Here is a 22,468-nt window from a genome sequence, read left to right as displayed (position 1 = left end):
CTGAGACCTGTCATAAATTTTCAGGGTTCATATTTTGGTAACCATGAAGGGATTCTGAGTGGAGGTGTCCCTAACCTTTGACAAATCTTCTTTCGGTGCTTGGTACCAGCATGAGCTAACTTTATGGCTCAAACCAATAGGACAATTTGTGGAAGTCTGGGAGCACCCCCTCCAGAGAATCCCTGATCTCCCAAAATTTGGTCAAGATCTAAAGGTTATTTTGCTGCAACTCCCTTTTTTGTTGTTGTTGTTTTTTTTTTTTTTTTTTTGGAGTTTTACTTGCTTCCAACAAGGAAGGCAAGTTTTTCTGCTTCCATGACAATGGAAGGCAGGTAACCCCTTCATGGAGTTTGAGCTCACTTCCAACAGGGAAGGTAAATTATTATTTTTTTTCCTGATTCTAGGATGGTGGAGATACATTTTCAGCATGAGACACACCCCTAGGTAAGTAGTTGAACTGGGGTTTTGTCTTGGTAAAAGTTAACAACCAACTGGTCTTAATTTCTCTTTACCGTTAGAGCACTTAGTAATCACATAAGTTGTACAATGGTTTGTTTTGCTTAACTGTTTTTTTGGGGGGGCGGGTTGTTTGGTTTTGTTTTCATTGTTGGGTCTTTTTCCCACTGGGTTTGATCAACTCTGTCTGACTTGATCAAATCCAATGAAAGTTCCAAATTATGGGGAACAAGGCTTCTGAAGTGGCTAAATTCCCACAAATATAAAAAAAGGTGGTGTGGTAGGGGGGAGAAAAATAATCAGCAAAAGGGAAAAAAAGAGGAAAGATTTTTGATTTTGACTACTAAGTGGCTTTACTTACATAACGAGACCACTTATTTGCTAGCCAGGCCAAACTGAAACAGCAATAGCTATACTTCTGAAATTGCAGCAATTTGTCCTAGCTGAAATATGGTAATGGGACTTAAAAAGATTTTTTTTAAAGAAGCTCAGTGGTTAAAAGTCAGTTTAATTGAAAGCGAACATCCAAGGTGTGTGTGTGTGTGTGTGTGTGTGTGTGTGTGTGTGTGTGTGTGTGTGTGTGTGTGTGTGTGTGTGTGTGTGTGTGTGTGTGCATATGTGTGTGTTTGTATTTAAAATGCCTTCATGTTTTTCTTTTTGTTTTTCTCCTAGGACTTTGTCTTTTTTTGAGCAAAAGTTTTTTCTTCTCAGTTGCCTGAATTCTGTTTTCTTCATTTACTTCTGTTGTCTCTCCTTTCTTTTGCACCCTCTGCTGTATGGGAGACCTAAAATAGTTTATAGCAATGTGGGGCTCCATAAAAAAAAAATAGGGAAGGCAGCAGGCTCCCTTTAGGGGAGAAACCTGTTTTCCCTTATGGAATCATGAGAATGAAAACAGACAAGTTTGTCTCAGCTCTTAAACTGCTTACTTTTGTATTGTGTTTCCTGTTTGTTTGTTTGTTTGTTTGGGTTGTTTTGTGTGTGTGTGTGTGTGTGTGTGTTTTGCCTAAAATAGTTGTTGCAGCAGAGGTTACTCTTGGTTTTTTAAGGAGGAGTGTGGTTTGTTTAGACACTTGGAAATGTCTTTATTTTAAAAAAAATTCTTTTAAGTGCACTGTAAAAGCATCACATGGTCTAAACTCATAATAATTCTTCCTTTTTGGAGACCCAGGATTCAGTGTGAGCTTTGCCCAGAGCTCAGAGATCCTGTTAAAAGATAGGTAGTCCCTATGTAGACAAAATTGGTCTCCTTATACAATCCTGTGATAGATCTCTATAATTTTTTGTCTGATTTGGCATCCATCTTTAATATCCCTCTAGGACCACCAGATATTTTCTCTCTGTACCTTATGACATAAATTTTGCTATTTGGTTTTCACCTGGGTTGTTTCCTTTAAATGCAAATTTAAGGCTATTTAGCTGACAACTGCCTAGGGCTGTGAAACAGTTTATCTAGAATCTGAAAGCCTAAGATAGAAAAAAAAAAGGTTTTTATGAATCTATAAGATGTATTTCTATCAGCATGCCTAATATGTCTTTGCATTTATTTGTTGTGTACACAATGTTTCACTACCGAAAATATATAAAAAACCTCTAATTAATTGGATTAAGAAAATAAAAGCACTTGAATCAAATATGTTATCAGGATAAAAGACTAGTCAAATGCTTTTTCAAGCTTAGGTAACTTAAGTAAAATCTTTAATAAGTTAGCTTTAAAATTATTGGTAAAGTATTGTTAGAAATGTCTTAAGAACTTCCAGCATACATTTTTGTTTGCATTTATGAATCAGGCAATTTCATATTTATCCCCACCAAATACTATAAGTTGTCAAAAATTGGCAGAGGGGTTACAAAACTATAAACCCAGCCCAAATCAGAAAGACCTTTGCTTGAGTAATCTTTAATAAGATATTGATATTGGTTTAATAAAAAATTCTACATCTTGAATTTAGTACAATTACCATATCTTCTGATCTTGTGGCTTTAGGTGGTCTATTCTACAGGCAGTAAGGTTTGTTTTGGGAAAGGACTGTCACAGTCTTTGTTTTAAAGCTAAACTACAAACTAAGTTCCTCCCAAAGTTAGTTTGACCTATGCCCAGGAATGAACAGAACAGTTTGGAGATTAGAAGTAAAATGGAGTCAGTCAGGTCAAATCTTTTTCACTGTCTCAGTTACAATTTTGCAATGGTGGTTCCATAACTTTAAATAATGACAATCACAGTTTTTGTAAATAATCCAAGTAAATGACAAAAAAATTATTAGGTAAATGTAATAGGATAAATACTTGTAGACAAGCTCATCATAATTTAGAATCTAAAGTTATATCAAATTAAATTACATATATTTTATTATTTGGGTATTTTCCCATAAAAATATATTTGTAGGAAAACATTCAAAACAAATGTGTCCTTTAAAAAAAAAAGGTGAACAATTTTTATCTAATTCAAAGCTTATTTAAAGGTCATATATAAAACAAGGTAAAAGGAACCAGGAAATAAAAGAGATGTAAAGAAAGTTATTAAAATAAAGAGGGGTTTTTTGTGAGAAAGCATAAAGGGAAATAATTTCATATGAGAAAGAATTTCATATGGTAAATTTAGACCTAGAGTAAAATGACTAGTTGCTTAGGAAAGAGGGATGTTCAAAACAAACCAGTAAGTACAAGCATGTCATGAATGATCTGTGTAAGTCACAATAAAAGGATTTATTTTTTTAAAAACCCAAAACTTTTATATGATCAAGTTGTCATATTATTATTTAAGTTTTGGGTTGCTTAGGAAAAACCTGAGATTAAAATTTTTTAATTAAGGTTATTACATCCATCTATCTTTCATCCCTCTGTATAAACTTTTAAAATACTTGTGACACTGAGTTACAGGGCTTTGACTCCTGGGTCTAAAAAGGACAGCAACTCCTACTACATTTCAAACACTGACAGCAATTAAAGCCCCATTTTCAGGCCCTGTAGGAGATGCCAATCAAAATAAACTGCATTCCTAAGACACAGGGCCAGAAATTAAAGCTATTTCAACTCAAGGCCCAGGAACTATCATGGAAAAGGTGGGCATGTGAGATTCTACGGGCTGATTTTGAAAGATAAAATAAGTTCAGTTTCTCTATAAAGTAATCATTAATGTTAAAGGCACAGTGATGCAAGACTAGCATATTGGCCCCTGTGTCAAATTAACAAGGTTTTCTTGAAGGATTAACTGACTCCTCAATAAAGGTTATAAAAGGCGTATGGAAGTTGTATCTTATGGTCGAGATTAAAATTTTATAGATTGCTTATAAAATTTCGAAAAACAAATTTAATTGGCTTCATGCTGTTTTTATTAGAGCTTACTATTTGGAACGTTAAGTCTCCTTTTTCAAAGAATGAAGGTTTTTGCCTTTTTAAAATTCTTGAGTTATCACTTTGGTTAAATGAATGATCTTATTTTGTGATATCAAGAGCTTTAAACCTTTGATATTTGATGAACTTTCCAAAATCAAATTATAAATTATGTCTTTTCCCAACCTAATCAATCCTTTAAGATACTAAGTTCCATAAAATTCAAAGATGACATAGTTTGGTTTATCTGGTATAAATATTATACAGGAAACATTGTCAAAGATGAAATTGTGTTTGGTTTTCTTTAGGCTGTATTTATATAAATATATGGTATCTGTTCCAAAATCATGGGAACTCCTATAATTCTGATATGACTTACTGTACATTATCAGTAATACTTATAATTCTTATGTTAAATTATTGTGTGCCACAGATGTAACAAAGTTCCTTGTCAATTGTGTCTTTGACCATGGCTGCCCTAAAATTTTTTGTCATCCACAGACAATTGTTGTCTTGTTTTGGTCCTCTTTAGGAAGTGGTTTTATAATCTGCTATAAAAGTCTAACAGGTGTTCTTAAATGCCGGTTTCTGATAACTTTGGAGATTGTGACAGAATAGAGGAAAAACTTTCAGGACTCTCATGGAGAGCTGAAATGTTCATGAATATCAAGCAGAACAGGAGTTAACTATGTAAACTGAACTGATAGAAGACTAATCTTTTTGATTTTTGCTTTAAATGTTGCTGATCCTTTGTTTTGCTTTTTTCAGAGTCAAGGAAACTTTTATTTTGAGCTATTGACAGCTTTAACAATTTAGTATACTCCTATGAACACAATTTGGAGCATATCTGTTTCCCTCTACTTGATTTCTCCAGAATTTGGAAACTATTTGTGAGTATTCTTAACTTATGGCAATACCGTTATTTGCATAGCTGAAATAAGAATCTGTTTTCATTTTGCAACAGGATGCAACTGGAGACATTGGTTATTTTACCAAAGCTTTAATGGTGTGCTCTCCTTTAAGGAATCAAACTTGATTTATGGAGTCAATAAAAGCCCTTGGGGAAACTGGTCTCATACCTTCCCTGTACAGGGTTCCTGACCTGTGGTAAGTAAAGAATGTCACTTTCTGACAGGCCCAAGAGCTCCAAGTTTATCTTGGAACTTCAAGAGGAAAGGATCACCCAACTCATAGGTATTAGGTGGCACAAATTCATGGCTGGGCTCGGCTTTAAAAAAGTCTTATCTGAGATTCCTTCTATGGAACAAAGTCCCACCAAAGACAATTTAAAAGCCTATGTAAAAAATAATTATTCTTGCTGCACAGTATGCAAATAATTAGGACAAATATAATCAAGTAAATCAGTCCTACCATGATTTGTCTTTAAAAATGGGAAACTGGAGAGAGAAAAATTATGTTTCAAAAACTGTAGTACACCTGTTGTTAGATTCTAGTCTTGTCCGATGTTTTTCAGTTTTATTATTTTCTACAGTTTGGACTGAATTCTAATTTTTTTTGGCTATAAGTTTTCAAAATAATGTTTTTATTTTTTTTTCCTTTTCCTCCCATTTTTCCTAATTTAGAGTCACTGAAAACAAAGCTGTGCTTTTGTAAAGCTCTGCAAACTGAAACTAGACAACTTGAACTTCAGAAGAAAATAACAGCAACCTATTTACATACATAAGCCACTTTCATATCTGCCTACTGATGTATGGACTTCAGAGTAATGTGGCCTACATTGATTTTCCAAAATGTTTCTTTTGTTTATTGTTGTTGTTCTCCCTTCCTCCCCCTATTTTCTCTTCATAGGACATGAGACTTCACAACCTTCTAAAAATGAGCTTTCCTAATAACTCAGGACCTACCTGCCTAGGAATAAATCATCCTAGCCATGAGATATCAGATAAAAGACTAAACCTGGAACCAGAGACTAATTTGACCAAACGATTTTTTTTTTGAGACAGAGAATGGATCTATCATGCAGGCTGGAGTGCAGTGGCATGATCTCAGCTCACTGCAATCTCTGCCTCTCAGGTTCAAGCGATTCTCTTGCCTCGGCCTCCTGAGTAGCTAGGATTACAGGCGTGCACAACCACACCCAGCTAATTTTTGTATCTTTAGTAGAGACGAGGTTTCACCATGTTAGCTAGGCTGGTCTTGAACTCCTGACCTCAGGTGATCCACATGCCTCAGGCTCCTCTAATGCTGTGATTACAGGTGTGAGCCACCATGCTCGGCCTTCAAAAGATTTTTCAAAAGAAAAGGGGGGAATGTGAAAGAAAAATATCTTGAGCCCCCCAAATCATTAAGCTAAAGGGAAAAGCCAAACTGGGAACTGCTTAGAGCAAACCTGCCTCCCATTCTATTCAAAGTCTGCTCACCAAGATAAATGCATATCTGATTGCCTGCTTTGGAGAGGCTAATCAGAAACTCGAAAGAATGCAACCACTTGTCACTTATCTACCTATGACCTGGAAGCCCCGCTCTCCACTTCAAGTTGTCCCACCTTTCCAGACCAAACCAATGTTCATCATACATACATTGATTGATGTCTCATGTCTCCCTAAAATGTATAAAACCAAACTGTGCTCTGACCACCTTGGGCACAGGTCATCAGGACCTCCTGAGGCTGTGTCACGGGTGTGTGTCCTCAACCTTGGCAAAATAAACTTTCTAAATTAACTGAGGCCCATCTCAAATTTTTGGGGTTCACAGTCCCTTGGGTAAACGTTCAACAAACCAGGACCCTTTCTTGCTGATACCCTGATTTATACAGTGCTCAAAAAGTTTTGTTAATTTTGACAAACCACAACCTATACATTGAGTTTTAAATCCCATTTTCTTCACTGTCAATACAATTCAAAGTTTAAATATTTTTCTCAAGTTTCAAATCACCCCACACACTGTACAGTAAGTCTTCACTTAACACCATGGACAGGTTCTTGGAAACTGCAATTTTAAGTGAAATGACATACAGCAGGTCCTCAAATAACATTATTTCCTTCACTGTGATTTCATTATGACATTGATGAGAAAAAGAAAATTGGTTTCATTATATGCCATTTTGCTTAAAATCATAGTCTCTAAGAACCTATAGATGACGTTAAGTGAAGACTGACTCCATTTCTTTCAACCTCTTTCTTTTCCTCCCTCATTCCTTCGCTCATTCAGCAGAGACTGAGAGATGACTAAGTGCCAGGAAGTGTGCTGCCCTGGAACTCACATTCAGGTGAGAGATATAAATAATGAATTCCAACTCCAAAGGAGAAGGGAAGCAATGGGAAGCTGTACAAAGGCCAGCAGGCACCGAGCCCTCCCCGCTGTGTTCCCCAGCTAAAGTCCAGAGCCATAATTACCACTAGCACAGCGCTCTGCAGCATGGCTTCTGAGCTCTCCTTTGCTCTTGCTCTCTGCTCCTCACTCCCTCCCCACACACCCACAGCTCCCAGAGGTGAACTTTACAGTGTGTTAGCACTGTGCTAGCACTCTGCATACATTAGCTCATTTAATGCAACCACACAGTGAAGCAAACATTATTATCTCCATTTTACACAGAAGGAAACTGAGGCTGGGGCAAACTAAGTGGTGTGCTGGTAAGTGGCAGAGCTGCCTCATTTAACCATGACCCTACACTGCCTAATGAACCTGAAACACACGTGAGCCCAGGATATGGGTGGTGGTCATTTTCTTGAAGGTTAAAAAGCTCTTTACCACAGATTTCCATTTCAAAGCTGCAATGTTTCAGGAAGAGATTTTTTTAAAAAAAGAAAAAGTAGCTCTTTTCTGAGTGTTCTAATGGTTGAATAGAAAATACGGGGTTGGTAGGCCAGGAAGCTGTCATCACCTCTCTTCATTATACTAATTGCTCTGAAGATGAAATAAGGTTTGTTTCTCCCTTCTTATCCTACTCACAGTCCTAGCTCTGCTACTTCAGAATAGCATCTGCTATGGGTCAAGGGAGGCTTTTTCTCCCCTCATTATACAGAGACTAAAACAGGCCCATAGCACGTGAATAACTCACCCTGGTTCACAGCCAGTGAGAGGTAGCCCAATGTCCCAACAACTGTCCTCATTCGTCAGGGTGCCCCAGTGGCTGCCTTTATTTCAGCCAGGCATGCCTCACTCTCTCCCATACAAGCAGTTCTCACTCTAACCTTTGTATAATACTTTTTTTTCACAATTTCTTCCCATCCTAGAACAGCCTTTTCCTCCCAATACCCACCATACTATCTGAGCATATTTAGGCCTCTATGCCCACTCCAGCCTAGTCTCTCTCCCCTTTACTGTCACTGCCCTGGACCTCACCAGAGATTAGCATCAGTGTCCTGTTTTATGACCTAATTATGTCATGTGCATTGCACTTCCCTGCTGCAATACATGCCAGCCTGCTCGGGCAGGGCCAAATCTTCTATTATAATACTACGGGGATATTCCCATAGCAATGTAGTTCTGAGGCCATAGGAGAGATGGATACATAGTTTGTGGCAGCATCTCTTTTCTGCATGTTTTCAAGCAGGGATGCTGAATTCTACATGTAATGATATGTTATAGACTCTACACACATTGGAACCTCTCACATCCTCTCAACCCACCTCTTACTCCAGCCCCCTCTGCAGCCTGTTTCCCCCAGCTGTCTCCCTCCCCCCAACCCTCTGAGAAACAACCTAACAGCGCCTCACCTTTTGCCATGCTATGCACCCAGGGCTTCTCAGAGACAAGGTATAGGACCATGCCTGAAACTCACCACTGCTGTAGAACAGTGCAGAGGAGTTAATAACCCTAGGATCTCCCTTACCAACGGGAAGGATAAAGTCCATGGATAAACGCTTGCCCGTTTTGTCCTCGACAGACAGTTCTGAGGCTCTCCGAGGTTCCTGCAGGACTGAGCACCTTTTGTTAAGGCAGTGGCCAAGGCAACCACTTTCCCTTCTTCCCCATTTGGCTCTGACCTTCAATCTTGCTCCCTGCTAGGCATTTCCTTCCTGGCTCTGCTTTCTGCCCCTCCCCTCCCCCTCTCTTATGTTTTAATGACTAATGTCAAGGTCCCGCTGAGGAAAGGTCTTATATGAGCCTGTTCTCAGAATATTAAACGCTTCCAGTGTTCTGCTGGTTATTTGAAGGAGGACAGTTAGAACGACTACATTCTAGCCAGGGCTGTCCTACTTACTAGAGAGTAACTTTTGCTGGATTAGGAAGTAAACTAGAGCAAAGCACTTCGACTTTCTGCGCAGGGTTTCTCAGCTGTAAAAATGGGATAATAGGGACCCCGGCTACTTTGCGGGGCTTGGGGGATCAAAGCAGTTGGAAAGAGGAGGTTATTTCAAAACCGAAGGAGCTGAACAATAGAAGAATCTTCGGGTTACTCTGGGGCAAGAAAGGTGGAGACCACGGCGTGGCCCCTCAGGGGTCTCCAGTGCTCCACACGTCAAAGGAGTCCAGGGCCCTCCCAAAGCGCCTGCGTCGCGGAGCAGCTGGGTTCACTCTAGGCTGCCCGCTGCAAACCCGCGGTGTTTACCAGAATCCAGGTGGTTTGCAAACCCGGATGTCAGGCTCCTTGCCCTGGAGATTCTCAAATTGCTCACCCACAACTCCTCTTCGGCTTCCCCCAGAAAGGAGAGAGCGGGGCTGCAAGCGGGAGGAGCGGAGAGTGTGACCCGAGCAGCCTCACTCCCCCTGTCCCCACCCCAAAGGCAGGAATTTCTGGGATGGGCAGATGGCCCACCCTTCCCCCTCCTCCTTCCCCAAGCCGCAGTGGGTGGAGCGGAGAAAACCTCCGCGACTTTCCCGCGTCCCAGCCCAGAGCCCCGAGTGTCCGTTCACTGTGGAGACAGGGGTGGCGGAGTGGGTCTCCAGGGCTCGGGGCTGGCGAGGCCCCCGGAGGGGTGGGGCGCGGAGGAGGCTACGGATCCGCCTCCGCGCGGCAGGGCCGGGTGCTTGGGGCGCGGCTCTGGGCTCCCGGGACAAGGGGCTCCCGGCGAGCCCAGTGGTTAGCGATGCTGCTGTCGCCGTCGCTGCTGCTGCTGCTGCTGCTGGGGGCGCCACGGGGCTGCGCCGAGGGTGTGGCGGCGGCGCTTACCCCCGAGCGGCTCCTGGAGTGGCAGGGTGAGTCTCCCAGGGTCATGGACTGGATCGGTACGTTGGGGAGGGGGGTCGGGGTGGTCGAAGGAGAGGAAGAAGGGGTGAAGCTAGGGTCCAAGCTGGCGGGCAAGGGCGACCGCGTTTGTAGGGGTTCGTGTGTCAGCAGACCTGAGCATGGGGGAAGGGGTGGTGTCCTGCAGCCTCTTGTCTAGGCCCAGCACCCCACTCCCGCGGCCCGGCACCCTCCTGGCTCCTGCGGGGGCGGGGGCGCTTGGTCTCGCAGGCAACTCCTCTCGGCTCTGGCACCCGGAGCCAGCCCGGGATAGGAGTGTCGGAGAAGTTTCAAAACGGAAACTTTCCGAGAGCTGTTTATTTGGGACGATCACATCTTGGATAAATGATGGCAAAAAGATGGCTCAGTTCGTCCCCTTGCAAAGCAAGCGCTCAGGGTCTGCGTCGCCACCTGGAGAGTGACCCCCAAGCCAGGCCTCCCCAGTCCATCCCTTCCTGAAGGAAAACTTTTTTTGTTTGTTTTTTGAGACAGGGTCTTGCTCTGTCGCCCAGGCTGTAGTGTAATGGCGGGATATCGGCTCACTGCAGCCTCCGCCTCCCGGCGTCAAGCGATCCTCCCACCTCAGCCTCCCGAGTAGCTGGGACCACAGGTGTGCACCCCCACGCCCAGCAAAATTTTTGTATTTTTGGTGGAGATGGAGTTTCACCATGTTGCCCAGGCTGGTCTCGAACTCCTGGGCTCAAGTGATCCGCCCACCTCAGCCTCCCAAAGTTCTGGGATTACAGGCGTGACCCACCGCACCCCGCCTGAAAACATCAGGCCAGGTGAGGGAGAGAAGCCCCAGTGGCTCCATGAACTGTGTAATCTGAAGCCTTTATGCCTTAGTCTCTCTCAGTGGAAAAATGGGGTTCAATTCAGCAAACACTTATTGAGCACCTACTACACATGAGACTCAGAAGGATGTGTAAAGAGATGGAGGAGATTTCTGGCCTGCAGGGGCCCGCATTCGGAAATGGGCCACCTCAGGCAGAGAAGCCTGCGCCTAAGTGCAGAAGTCCATATATGCAAGTAGGAGGGGGACAGGAGGGAGTTAAATATGCCAAGAGGAGCCTCCAGACAGCCTCCATCCTCTCTGCCCTTGGAGATAAGTTTGGAGAGAAGGGGTAACACAAGATGTGATCAATATCTGCATTCACATTTTTTCCTCCCCAGTAGAATATGTCTACATTTTTGAGGTAGTCTTTTCTAGACTGTGTTTCCTAAGCTCCCTGGAGGCTTAATCCGGGGCAGGTAGAACAAGATCATTCTTATTCTAAAGTGACCAAAGTCAAAGATGCTCTTACCTTCTTGGTCAATTCAGAAAATTGCTCCTGTAGATGCACATCTGATCCTGTAGTATGTATGATTCCTTCCCACTAAGTTTACCATGCAGTGGTTATTCCTTTGCATTTTAAAATGTGGGTTTTGCCTGAGCACTAGGTGGTAGAACAGGGCAGCAGCCCACAGGACAGAAGTTGGACTGGGCCACACAGAGAGTATGTGCTGGTGATCCTTCAGCGAAGGGCTAATCCCTTCTATATGTAGCAGACCCAAATCTGGCCTGAGACAAATTCTCATCAGTGCCTTCTTTTTAGTAGTCAAGGGCACTCTGAAATTAGAGCCATCTGCTAGCCCTTGTACCTACCAGGTGCAATTTGCACATCTGAAAAGGTTGACATAGTTGGCATAGAGATTCTTCAGATATGAAAATGCTGCTGCTGATTTTCCAAGGAGCACAGAGGTTATGTACCATTCCTCGCATAGGCTCCCTCCCTGACTCCAGTCACCTGCATCAGTAGAATTTCAAGTGTAAGCTGGACAGGTTTGAAGTCAAGTTTTTACTGTCAATACAAAATGGAAAAACAAAATCTTAACATTGAAAAGGGCCTGAGGCATTGTCTACTCTAGCCCTCTATTCTTCAGATGTGGAAGTTGAGGTGGCTGCCGTGTAGTTAGCTATGCTTTGGGGTGCCTCAGTTTACTGCTGTGTTCACTGTACCAATTGACTCACTTTAGCCACGATTGACATCCACAGAGCAACTGAGAGAAAAATACACACTCATTTTCATTTCCAATCCACTAATAATGGCTATATAATAATGCACAGCAGATTATACATACAGCATTTTTTATCTGAATTGTTTGATATGTGTTATTTGTAGATCTGATATGTATTACAAGCATGCCAGCCTTGGGAGACAGATGATGGATTGTATTGTGATGATTTTACAATGATTTATCAATAATTCTTGATATGGTTTGACTATGCCCCCACCCAAATCTCAACTTGAATTATATCTCCCAGAATTCCCACATGTTGTAGGAGGGACCCAGGGGGAGGTAATTGAATTATGGGAGCCGATCTTTCCCATGCTATTCTCGTGATAGTGAATAAGTCTCACAACGTCTGATGGGTTTATTAGGGATTTCTGCTTTTGCTTCTTCCTTATTTTTCTCTTGCCACTGCCACGTAAGAAGTGCCTTTCGCCTCCCACCATGATTCTGAGGCCTCCCCAGCTATGTTGAACTGTGAGTCCAACTAAACCTCTTTTCTTCCCAGTCTTGAGTATGTCTTTTTCAGCAGTGTAAAAATGGACTAATACAATTCTGTATTCAAAAGTCAGTATATACAATATTATATAGTAGTTAAGTTCTTGGGCTTCGGAGCTAGACGATCTGAGTTCAAATCCTAACTATGCCATTTACCATCCGTGTGCCCCTGGACAGGTACTTTGCCAGTCAGTAGCTCAGTTTTCTCATCTGTAAAATGGAGGTAGTAATAGTACATATCTAAGTGTTGTCCTTTTGCTGCCCTCTCACCATGGCGCCCTCTTCCTCTGGCCAATCCAGACATTTTGACAGGTTGACAGCCCCATAACAATTATTTACTACAGTGCACAGCACTGTACTTGGAAGGTCTGAAGCTCATCTCCTCCTACCTCTAGTTCAGGCATCCCCAACCTCCAGGCCACCTACCAGTTTATGGCCTGTTAGGAACTGGGCCGCACAACAGAAGGTGAGCAACAGTGAACAAAAGAAGCTTCATCTGTATTTACAGCTGCTCCCCATCCCTCACATTACTGTCTGAGCTCCACCTCCTGTCAGACCAGTGGCGGCATTAGATTCTCAAAGGAGCATAAACCCTATTGTGAACTGTGCATGTGAGGGATCTAGGTTGCCAGCTCCTTATGATAATCTAATGCCTGATGATCTGTCACTGTCTCCCATCACCCCAGATGGGACAGTCTCGTTGCAGGAAAACAGACTCAGGGCTCCCACTGATTCTACATTATGGTGAGCTGTATAATTACTTCATTGTATATTACAATGTAATAATAATAGAAATAAAGTGCACAATAAATGTAATACACTTGAGTCATCCCAAAACCATCCCCCACCCCACCACCCCATTGGTCTTTGGAAAATTTGTCTTCTGTGAAACCAGTGGGGCAGAAAAGGTGGGGGACATTTGCTCTAGCTGGTTATTCCAAGGAGCCTGATTGTAGTTTGTTTTCCCTGATCAGAATCTGAGCCCTTCTTCTAGCAAGTGCTAAGACATGCTAACTTCACTCACTCAAGTACTCCAGATACAAAGAGGACAGAGGGGAGAAAGAAGAAGGGGATGGAGCATCCTGGTGAAAACTGGGCATAGTCATTGCTAAAGGAAATGATCGGGGGCAAGTAAAAGGGTTTTGAAGCCTTGTTGACGGTTGAAAAATGATAAATGTGAAATGGTCCCCCACTAATATATCATAGGAGAGTTTCCTTCTGTAGTGCTCAGCTTTCCAGAGCAGGAGTGGAAAGAACCTAAGTCTGTGTCAGTGCCTGGGGACACTCAGGGTAGGCTCTTCTAAATGACCAGTGATCAAAGGAGGTGAGGGTGCAGATGAGTGTGTGGTCAGTGTGCTTGCCACCAGGTCCTATCTGGGGAGAAGAAAGTGAAACAGGGTTGGGTGTATGGGGTGTCTCTCGACATGCTGCGCTGATGGAAACAGGGGTAGGGGCTGATGGCCTCAGTCGTTCATTATCTGTCAGGCAATATGTGCTTTATCTACCTGTTTTAGTTGGGTTCATCCAAAAGCAATTCCTGAGACATGTTTTCATTAGGGTGCAAGTAGTGTTTTTTTTGGAAGTGATTCTAGAAAGCATGGTAAGGGAGTGAGGACATGAGACCTGGGAGGGAAGAAAGCCACCACAGGCCACTGGGGCTCAGTTTCACAAAGGACCCTTTGAGGAACTGTATAGAACTCAGTGGACCCACCGACAGGCAGGAAGCTGAAGTATTTATCCACCAACTCCCACCTCTCATTGACTAAGGTCACTCCTGGGGCATTCACCCCCTGGTGCTCCTGGTCTCTCTCAGGCAGAGAGCCACAGAAACTCAGTGGAAGTGCACGAGGACTGTCTGCAGGTGAGTGAGCTCCAGGTTAGAGGGTGTGAGGAGGAAACCAACAGAATCTGCTACCCACCTCCAGATTGGGGAGGTAAAAACATGAGTAGGATATGACACTGGCCCCAAGAGGCTGAGAGTCCAGGGACAGATACAGAAACATAAACAATTACAGAAAAACAGCAAGAGAGGTCTTATGATAACCAGGAATGAGCAAAGTGCTGAAGGCATGCAGAGGAGGCTCTGGCCTGGGGAGCTGGAGGCTCATAAAAAGACATTTGTTTTCCTAAAGGATAAGTAGGCAGTTACCATATAGGAAAAAGGAGACTGAGCATTCCTGGGAACACGTATTTCATGTGCAAAGGCACAGGATCACGGGTCAGGCAACAGTAAAAGTTCAGTGAGCTGAAAGTTCCCTTCTGAGCTGTTTTGGATTCAAGGAAAGAGGCCCACTGGAGGTCACTCAGGTAAATGTGGAGTTGGTTGTGGTCCCAGGATCTCAAGGGGGACCCAGGACAGGTTCTTCAGGGCAGCCAGGCCTCCTGGGAAACAGGCACTGGCCACTGACATGAAGCATTACTTTATCTGTTTCTCTCTGTCTCTGGGGCTCTGTGGTGGTTCCTGCTTGGTTGTTCTTTCTGTTGACTGTTTCTTTGGCTTTGACTAGCAAGACTTTCCTGTGCAGCTCCCTTAGCTTCCTGGGAAGAGTCCCTTAATTTCCTAGGAGAGGGGTCCGGTTACATTCTTCACAGCATGCTAGCCGGTTCCTGTGCTCTGCCCTCAAGTCGAAGGCCTTCCCCTGGCTAACTGGCCATGGTAGAGGCAGGAGGTGGACACAGGGATGGATGCTGCTTCATCCAGGGCTGTGGATGGCGTGGACCACCAGAGTAGGGTCCCAGGCAAAACAAGAAGCAGTGACATGTCTATATTTGGAAGCATGAGAGAGATAAGGAAGAGTTTGGTTGGAGGCACCCTGCTTCTGGAAAAAGTCTGGCTGAGTGAATTGGGTACTGCTGAGAAGGGCCCTGTGGGTTTGCACAAAGGGGAACCAGATTGCATGTTTAAGTTTAGAAGTGCCATGTTCAGTTTGGGACTTGAAGAGGGCCTCCTGTCACCTTGAAGAGGGTAATTCTGGAGGGCAGCAAAGAAACTGTCTGGATAGTTAAAGCTGAGCTAAGTCAGTCCCAATAGGAAGATTGAGAAGCAGAAAGTTTGGGTTCAAGAAACAGGGTTTAAAAAGAGGAAAATATGTATTTAAAAACAACAACAAAAGAAAACAGTTAGTGAAAGTTAGATGAGGGAAAGTTGCAGAATAGGAGAGGTAGTGGTTATAGAGTGCAAAATCCAAGTTCTGGAGATGGACCTATTCTTGGTAGTGACCAGATCCAAGCTATGTTTGTGGGAGTGGTCACCAAAGTGGAGAAGAGGCAAAAGAAGGTCCTCACAGCAGAGGAGGTCAAGGAGCCCAATGTCCAGAGCAAAGCTGAAGTCGAGTAGAGTTTGGGACTCTTTTGTCAGCAAGCCACAATAAGAAATACATTTTACATCACAACCCACAGCATATAGGTCTACATATGTATAACTGAAACAATGTTTCATTTTTTTAAAAATACCCTTACCTAATATGACATGCTGCTACCTTTCCCCCTGTTCCATTCTGTTTTGTTTTGTCTCGCTGGTCATAACACATTCAGTTGATTTCATGACCATAAATGGGCCACAACCTGCGGTGGGGAAAGCATCGAGTCAGAGTGTTGGGTCATCTGTGTGGAAACTAAAGTGGCTTTGGGCTGTGGAGAATAGCGGGGAGGCTGCTGGTATCAAAGCCATGGTGAATGTGGGGAAGAGTGGTTCAGGGCAGAGGGCCCCAGTGGCGAGGAAGGGGGGGTAGCTGCCACCTTCTGAAAGAGGGCGATGAGAGCCACTACCTGGAGGTGGCAGTAGGGAGAAGCTGTAGCCCTGAGATTTCCCGCATAGCTTCTGTTTCTAATACAAAGGTAAAAATGCCCCTCTACTGCTTGTAGTATTTTCTGACAGCTGGGGAGTCGTTACTCTTTGTTGTTTTATTTACATTGACACGTCTCCTCACCAAAACAGGTAGGCAATATTAATACATACCCTTCTTTTACAGATGAAGAAGGGTTAAGTAACTTGTGCCCACAGGAGCTTGCAGCATGGGGATTCGAACCAAGCACTCTGCACTAATGCAAAGGATCCCTGAATAGCCCTGTGACCCCATGGTATGGTTCATTCTGTATCCTGCTGCATGACAGGAGCATGCGATTTGGTTTCACAGCAGGAAGAACAGGAGGCCAGCCTCTTGCTCTCTGCAACTCCTCCTTTTCCAAACCTCTCCTTCCACGTGTGGGAGTGATATTTTCCTAAAGCAGAAATGTGCAAAGCTACTGATTCATGTATTGTTCTAGGCAATTCTGATGTCCCTAGGCAATGAGCCATTCTACTAATCTGGAAACGGAATTTCAGTAAAAGCGTGATCGGATAGTGGTTTAGCTGCCCTTCCTGGCCGTGAATCATGCTAGCCATCTTGACTCCATTTCTCCCATTTCTGTTTGTCATCCCTCAGCATTTCTTCCCCTTCATACTTTTCTCATCCTGCCTTCTCTGCCTGGCTCCTTTCCTGGCAAGCCTTTGTGAGTCAGCATAGATATCCAGTTTTCCTGGTCCTATTTACTCTTTCTTGTTAAGCCTCTAACTCTTTTCCTATTGTTGGTTGTCACAGTAACTGATGCCACACAATGCAGGTTCCAAGCCCATGACAGGAAAGATGGGGCCACACAGATAGTTTGGTTGTCCCTGCAGCTCCCCTTCTTTGACCTAATAATCTGCTTATTTATATCAAGTTTTCTGAAGAAACGGTCCCCTTGTGTTGCCTCTTGGGAACTCAATCCTAATGCAGCAAATCCTCATGTAATCTATCAAAGTAATCGATTTAAGACATTTATAAACCCTTCCCTCCATTTTTTTTTTTAAGAAATTATCCTTGAGAGCCTTTTGGAGATGTTCCAACACTTAGTTAGGAGCATAAATTATATTTTGAATTGATCAAAGCAAAAAGAAATATTATTGTTCATAAAATAAACAAAAGTACACCGTATAAACACTATATTAAGTCATTTAGGGAAAAATATTTTATAAAGCCACTCAAGAAAATTAGAAAATTATGATTAGGATATCTGTAACTTGGGTTCTGTGACACAGAGCTAAACAAGACAGAAAAGTCATAGCCACTTGGCTTTTTAATTTATGATACTTTCCAGACAACTACAGTTCCAAAGAAATATGGAAATAAAATAGTGTTACCACTTCTAGCTTTTGGTATTCTGCTCTTGAGAACTTTTCAATTATGAAAATATAAACAGGAAACTCAAAGTAATTATTTAACTATAAACATTTTTTCATTTTGCTGCTCTTTGGCACCATTCATATTCAAAGTTAAGATTGGCTTTTATTTTTATTAATATTTATAAAGTGATCATCATGACTGAGATATTCCCTATCAAGGTCTTGTGAGGCCAGCACTATTATTTTTTTCTTTTTATTATAAAATTTAAACTTTTTGTAAAGAAGGGGACTTGCTATGTTGCCCAGGCTGGTCTCAAACTCCTGGTCTCAAGCTGTCCTCCAGCCCCGGCCTCCCAAAGTGCTGGGATTACAGGTGTGAACTACACACCCAGCCCCAGCATTACTATTAAACCCATTGTGCAGATGGGAAAACCAAGGCAGATACTCTTCAAGTTTTAAGCAGTTCTGCCCTAAAAGAAGTGCTCTGTAGTTTGCCAAGGTCTTTTTTACCTAATGTTAACCTTGTTCAAATGCAAACAAGGAGAGCTTCATGGGGATGTAACCAGTGCAGTTGTACAAGGCCCTATACTCAGAAGGGCCTTACTTCCACTTAGGGTTTAAAGCTCCGTGGTTTGGGGTCTTGGGATTCGTAATCATTTCTGTCTTTGAATTTGTGTGCTGCGCGTGATGTCCAATGGAACAATGGAACTCGAGCCAGAGGTTTGGAGCCTCTGTTCAATTCTGCCTGGTGTCCTCTGTCTACCTCCCAGGGTGGGTTCTCAGCTGCCTCCTCCCAACTCCTGCCCCACAATTGATGCTGCCTTCTGCACACAGTGGCAACCAGGTTGCATTGAAGTTGGCAGACTGGAGGCCTGGGCCCTGGGAGTGGATGCCTTGTAGCATTTCAGGGCAGTGCAAGGCAGTATTTGTCACCACTGGACTGATATCACTTCTGTGGGTTCTGTGAGGGCTGAGTGGGAAACTCTCATGTATCCTCAATCCAGGTACTGGATTCTAAGCACGTTATAGCTCAGAGGTTGCAATCTTGTGGGCCCAAGGGAAAGGGACATTGACTTGATTTCCCCATGTCCAGCCAAAACCACGTATTTTCATTGCACCTTGGACCCTGTAAATGATGTAGACAGCCTGAATAAGAATGATAGGGATGGTTATGATTTGAATTGTTTCTCCCCCACCAAATTCGTATAAAAATGAGACTTTACTTGGAGATAGGGTCTTCACAGAGGTAAACAAGTTAAAATGAGGCAGTTAGGGTAGCCCTAGTCTATTATGACTGGTGTGCTCATAAGAAGGGGAAACTTGGACACAGAAATATGCATAGAGAGATGATGTGAAGAGACAAAGGGAGAAGATGGTCCTCCAGGGACCAAGGAGAGAATCCAGGAATCCATCCTTCCCTCATAGCCCTTGGAAGGAACCATCCCTGCCACACCTTGATCTCATGCTTCCAGCCTCCAGAATTATGAGAAAAGAAATTTCTGTCATTGAAGCCACTCAGTTTGTGGTATTTTGTTATGGCAACTCTAGTAGCAAACCGATACAGGGACTAACACTTTATCTACCACTAAAAGTTGTTTTTTTGTTTGTTTGTTTGTTTGTTTTTGGTTTTTTTTAAAAACATTTCTACCTTGCACTTTAGTAAATGATTTTTCTTTTAATGGGCATACTCTCAAGGCAGCTAAGATGGATAGCTCATTGTAAGCACTTTTGTTTTTAGTAATGCCATATCATTTCCAGAGTTGTTTTGGTTGATGATGGAGTTGTTTTCCGGTTTTGTTGGTTTTTGTGACCCAGTCCTTGAATCATTTCCCCCCGGGCTTTAATATGCAGGCATTTGTGAGGGCATCTTAACAGTGTTCTGTCTTTTTGTCCTTGCCCTAACTTGCACTTTGTAATGAGGCGCCCTTTTGACTGAGATGGTATCTTTTTAACAGAGTCTATAAGATAATCACAGAGCTGCTGTGAATAATGATTTTTACACCAGCAATGTCTGTTAAGTACTTTCCAGTTAAATAGAAGCAAAACAATGGGAGAACAGACTAAAAGCTAAAAGGAAGAAAAATGTTTTCAACTCAGTTTAAAAATTCATTTGTAAGATACAGAGGTCTAGCAAAGAATCACGGAAGAGAGATTTTCTGCCAGGGTCAGCAACTGCTAAATGAGGACAGAGCAGGAGGACAGAGGAGGGAATGGGAATGGCCAGGGAGTGGCAAGGACAGTCTGAAAGGGTTAACCCCTCCTGGCACAGGGGTTGGTAACAGGCAATTTTAAGCCTCACAGAACTGCAGTCCAGTGGCACTGATTATGCTGGGTTTCATTTTTCCCACATGTGAGAAAGACTATTGTGTGCCTCATGGAACTTGGAGAGGCAATTTGGTGAGATTAGAGAGAAAATGGAAGAGAACATGTAAAAAGATTTAGCAAGAGTGGTCCACGGCCCTGTGGAGATGGTGATCATCTAGGTTCAGAAGCTGTAGGAGAATAAAGAAGGCTAAGAGTTAAGGACAATGCTAGGACAGGGAAAGAGAAGAAAGTTCTGAGACAGGACAAAGAGGTTTTTTAAAAAATGTACTTGGGTAACTTTTTAGTTGATTAATAGAAGGCAATTGACAGGAACTCAAAAGTTTCAGAATAAGAGACACATGAAAACTCAGATGATTTGAGATAAAATGCACATTTCCATGCAGAGAGAGGTAGGAAGGTCTGGCCCACTTTTCACTTTGTTCCGTGGATCTCTTCTTTGAAGAACCATGCACATGCTGCTTGCTGCAAGCATGAGAAATTCCTCACTTATTGGTTTGAAAGGTCATATTAAGAATCCAGATTTTTTGCATCACTCGGCCATGAATAGGACTTGATTCAGCAGCTTACAGTATCCCTTCCTGCTACAGAGTAATCTTAGGAACACAATCAGCTCTGAATCCATTGTTCACTAGGTGGAACAGATAGAGACGAACCCAAATTTGTGAAGCTGGAAAAGGTCAATACATCTCAAGAGAGAAGCTGCTCACCTTCAGATTGGTTACAGAGGAGAGATGCCCTCCCCATTTCCTTCTGGACTGCATCCCTGCTGAAACCTAATACTGTCAGAACAGCAAGGAAATGGACAGAGTCAAGACAGGCTGCCGGGCAGGAAGGGCATGAGCCCAGCACTAGCTCTGTGGGTAGATGGAGTAGAAGCAATTTCAAACCTATGGACTGGGGTAGGAGATTGAAATTGGGTTGCAGCCTGCATGCTATGGCTTTCTAATAGCTTGTCTTAAGCATTGCACTTGATGTAAACCATGCACTGGAACTTTTCCTTCCAGTTCCCTTAATGGAGCAGCACAGAGACTGACTTTATGTGTATAGTTGGATTAGGTGAACACCTTCATGGTGTAATTTATTGAATACCAGAAAGTCCTTTGTTTGCCTAAAATGCCACCATTAAAATTGTTGTTTTATTGTTTCTTTAAAGTGTTTTTTGTTAAAAATGCAGAAACTTCACAACGGCTTAAAGTACAAATCTTATGTTACTTAACACTTCAAACCTTCATTCAGCTAGTTCTAAGAGAAGAGCTGTCTAAAGCTAAAGGGAACACTAAAGGCAAGTAGAGGTGATCAGAAGGGGTACAGATTGTCAAGTGCAGGAGCCTCAGGAGAAACTTCCTGTAGGTACCTCCAGTCTGCTGTTCACACAGACAGATCAAACTGTAATAATGGCCCCAGGCTTTAGACTCCAACCTCATGGCACCCCCTTTTGTTTATATCTCCTATGTCAAAATATATTTTGGCATTAGGGTATAATTTCTTTCTGTGCATTTCAGGGATTCCAAGGGAGAATGTGACTTCCTTGCAGGCAAACACTATGACATATATATCCTTCTGTCTGCAGGGTTCCCAAACCATGCCACATCAAGCACTTGATAGATCTTTGTCGTCTGAAATTTCAAGTCACCTACTTCAAAATGTTTGGCAACAATCTATAGCAGTTTATTTTCTTCTTTCTAAGTTATAAATGAATGCATGTAAGCAAAGCTACACCTGGACTGAATATAGTAGATAGATATAAATTCTAAGACAAAAATGGATTTGGAAAAAAAAAAAAAGTGAAAGAATGGTTCAGTTAAATAATCTTTACAGTTCCATCCAGCTCTGAAGTTCATGGTTCGGGGTTTATGGGTGAAGTGAGTCTCCTCTGCCACACCTGTCTTCCTCCCAGCACTGCCCTGCTTTGTCCTCCCTAGAAAGTAGGCAAGTACATGTGTGTGCACACTCCCTGCTCAGAGTCTGGTGACACTGAGGAGTCTTGTCCACCTCACATGTGACATCAGTTGAAGAGCCAGTTCAGGGTCTTAAATTTGGGTTTATTTTCTTTTTCTTATTGGTTATCACTTGGTTTTTTAAATCTTTTAAAATAAGTGTTTATTTTATTTTGTTTTAAGTTCCAGGATGCATGTGCAGGATGTGCAGGTTTGTTGCATAGGGAAATGTGTGCCATGGTGGTTTCCTGCACCTATCATCCCATCATCTAGGTATTAAGCCCACATGCATTAGCTCTTTATCCTGATGCTTTCCCTTCCCCTGCCCCTGCCACAGGCCTCAGTGTGTGTTGTTTCCTTCCCTGTGTCCATGTGTTCTCATTGTTCAGCTCCCACTTATAAGTGTTATCACTTGTTTTTAAGAACTTGTTTTATTTATTTGTTGTTTGTTTGTTTGTTTTGAGACACAATCTCGCTCTGTCCCCCAGGCTGGAGTGCAGTGGCACGATCTTGGCTCACTGCAGCCTCCACCTCCTGGGTTCAAGTGATTCTTGTGCCTCAGCTTCCCGAGTAGCTGGGAATACAGGCACGCAC

At 42.9% G+C, this 22,468-nt stretch overlaps 1 protein-coding gene across 5 annotated transcripts in view; it reads left to right on the top strand.

Annotated features, from left to right (window-relative positions):
- Window positions 1–9,336: 9,336 nt before the first annotated feature.
- PLA2R1 (phospholipase A2 receptor 1) overlaps window positions 9,337–22,468 on the top strand; it is a 127,500-nt gene continuing 114,368 nt past the window's right edge. For 4 of the 5 annotated variants that reach the window (XM_024242963.3, XM_054548672.2, XM_024242964.3 and 1 more), the window contains exon 1: window positions 9,337–9,891. In XM_024242963.3, the coding sequence (XP_024098731.3) occupies window positions 9,495–9,891 (397 nt within the window). In that variant the 5' untranslated portion in view covers window positions 9,337–9,494. 5 annotated transcript variants of the gene reach the window in all.

Source organism: Pongo abelii, chromosome 11 (genome assembly GCF_028885655.2).
Source record: "Pongo abelii isolate AG06213 chromosome 11, NHGRI_mPonAbe1-v2.0_pri, whole genome shotgun sequence".
Taxonomy (NCBI): domain Eukaryota; kingdom Metazoa; phylum Chordata; class Mammalia; order Primates; family Hominidae; genus Pongo; species Pongo abelii.
Note: the sequence above shows the minus strand (reverse complement) of the source record. Positions and strands in the feature narration are given on the sequence as shown.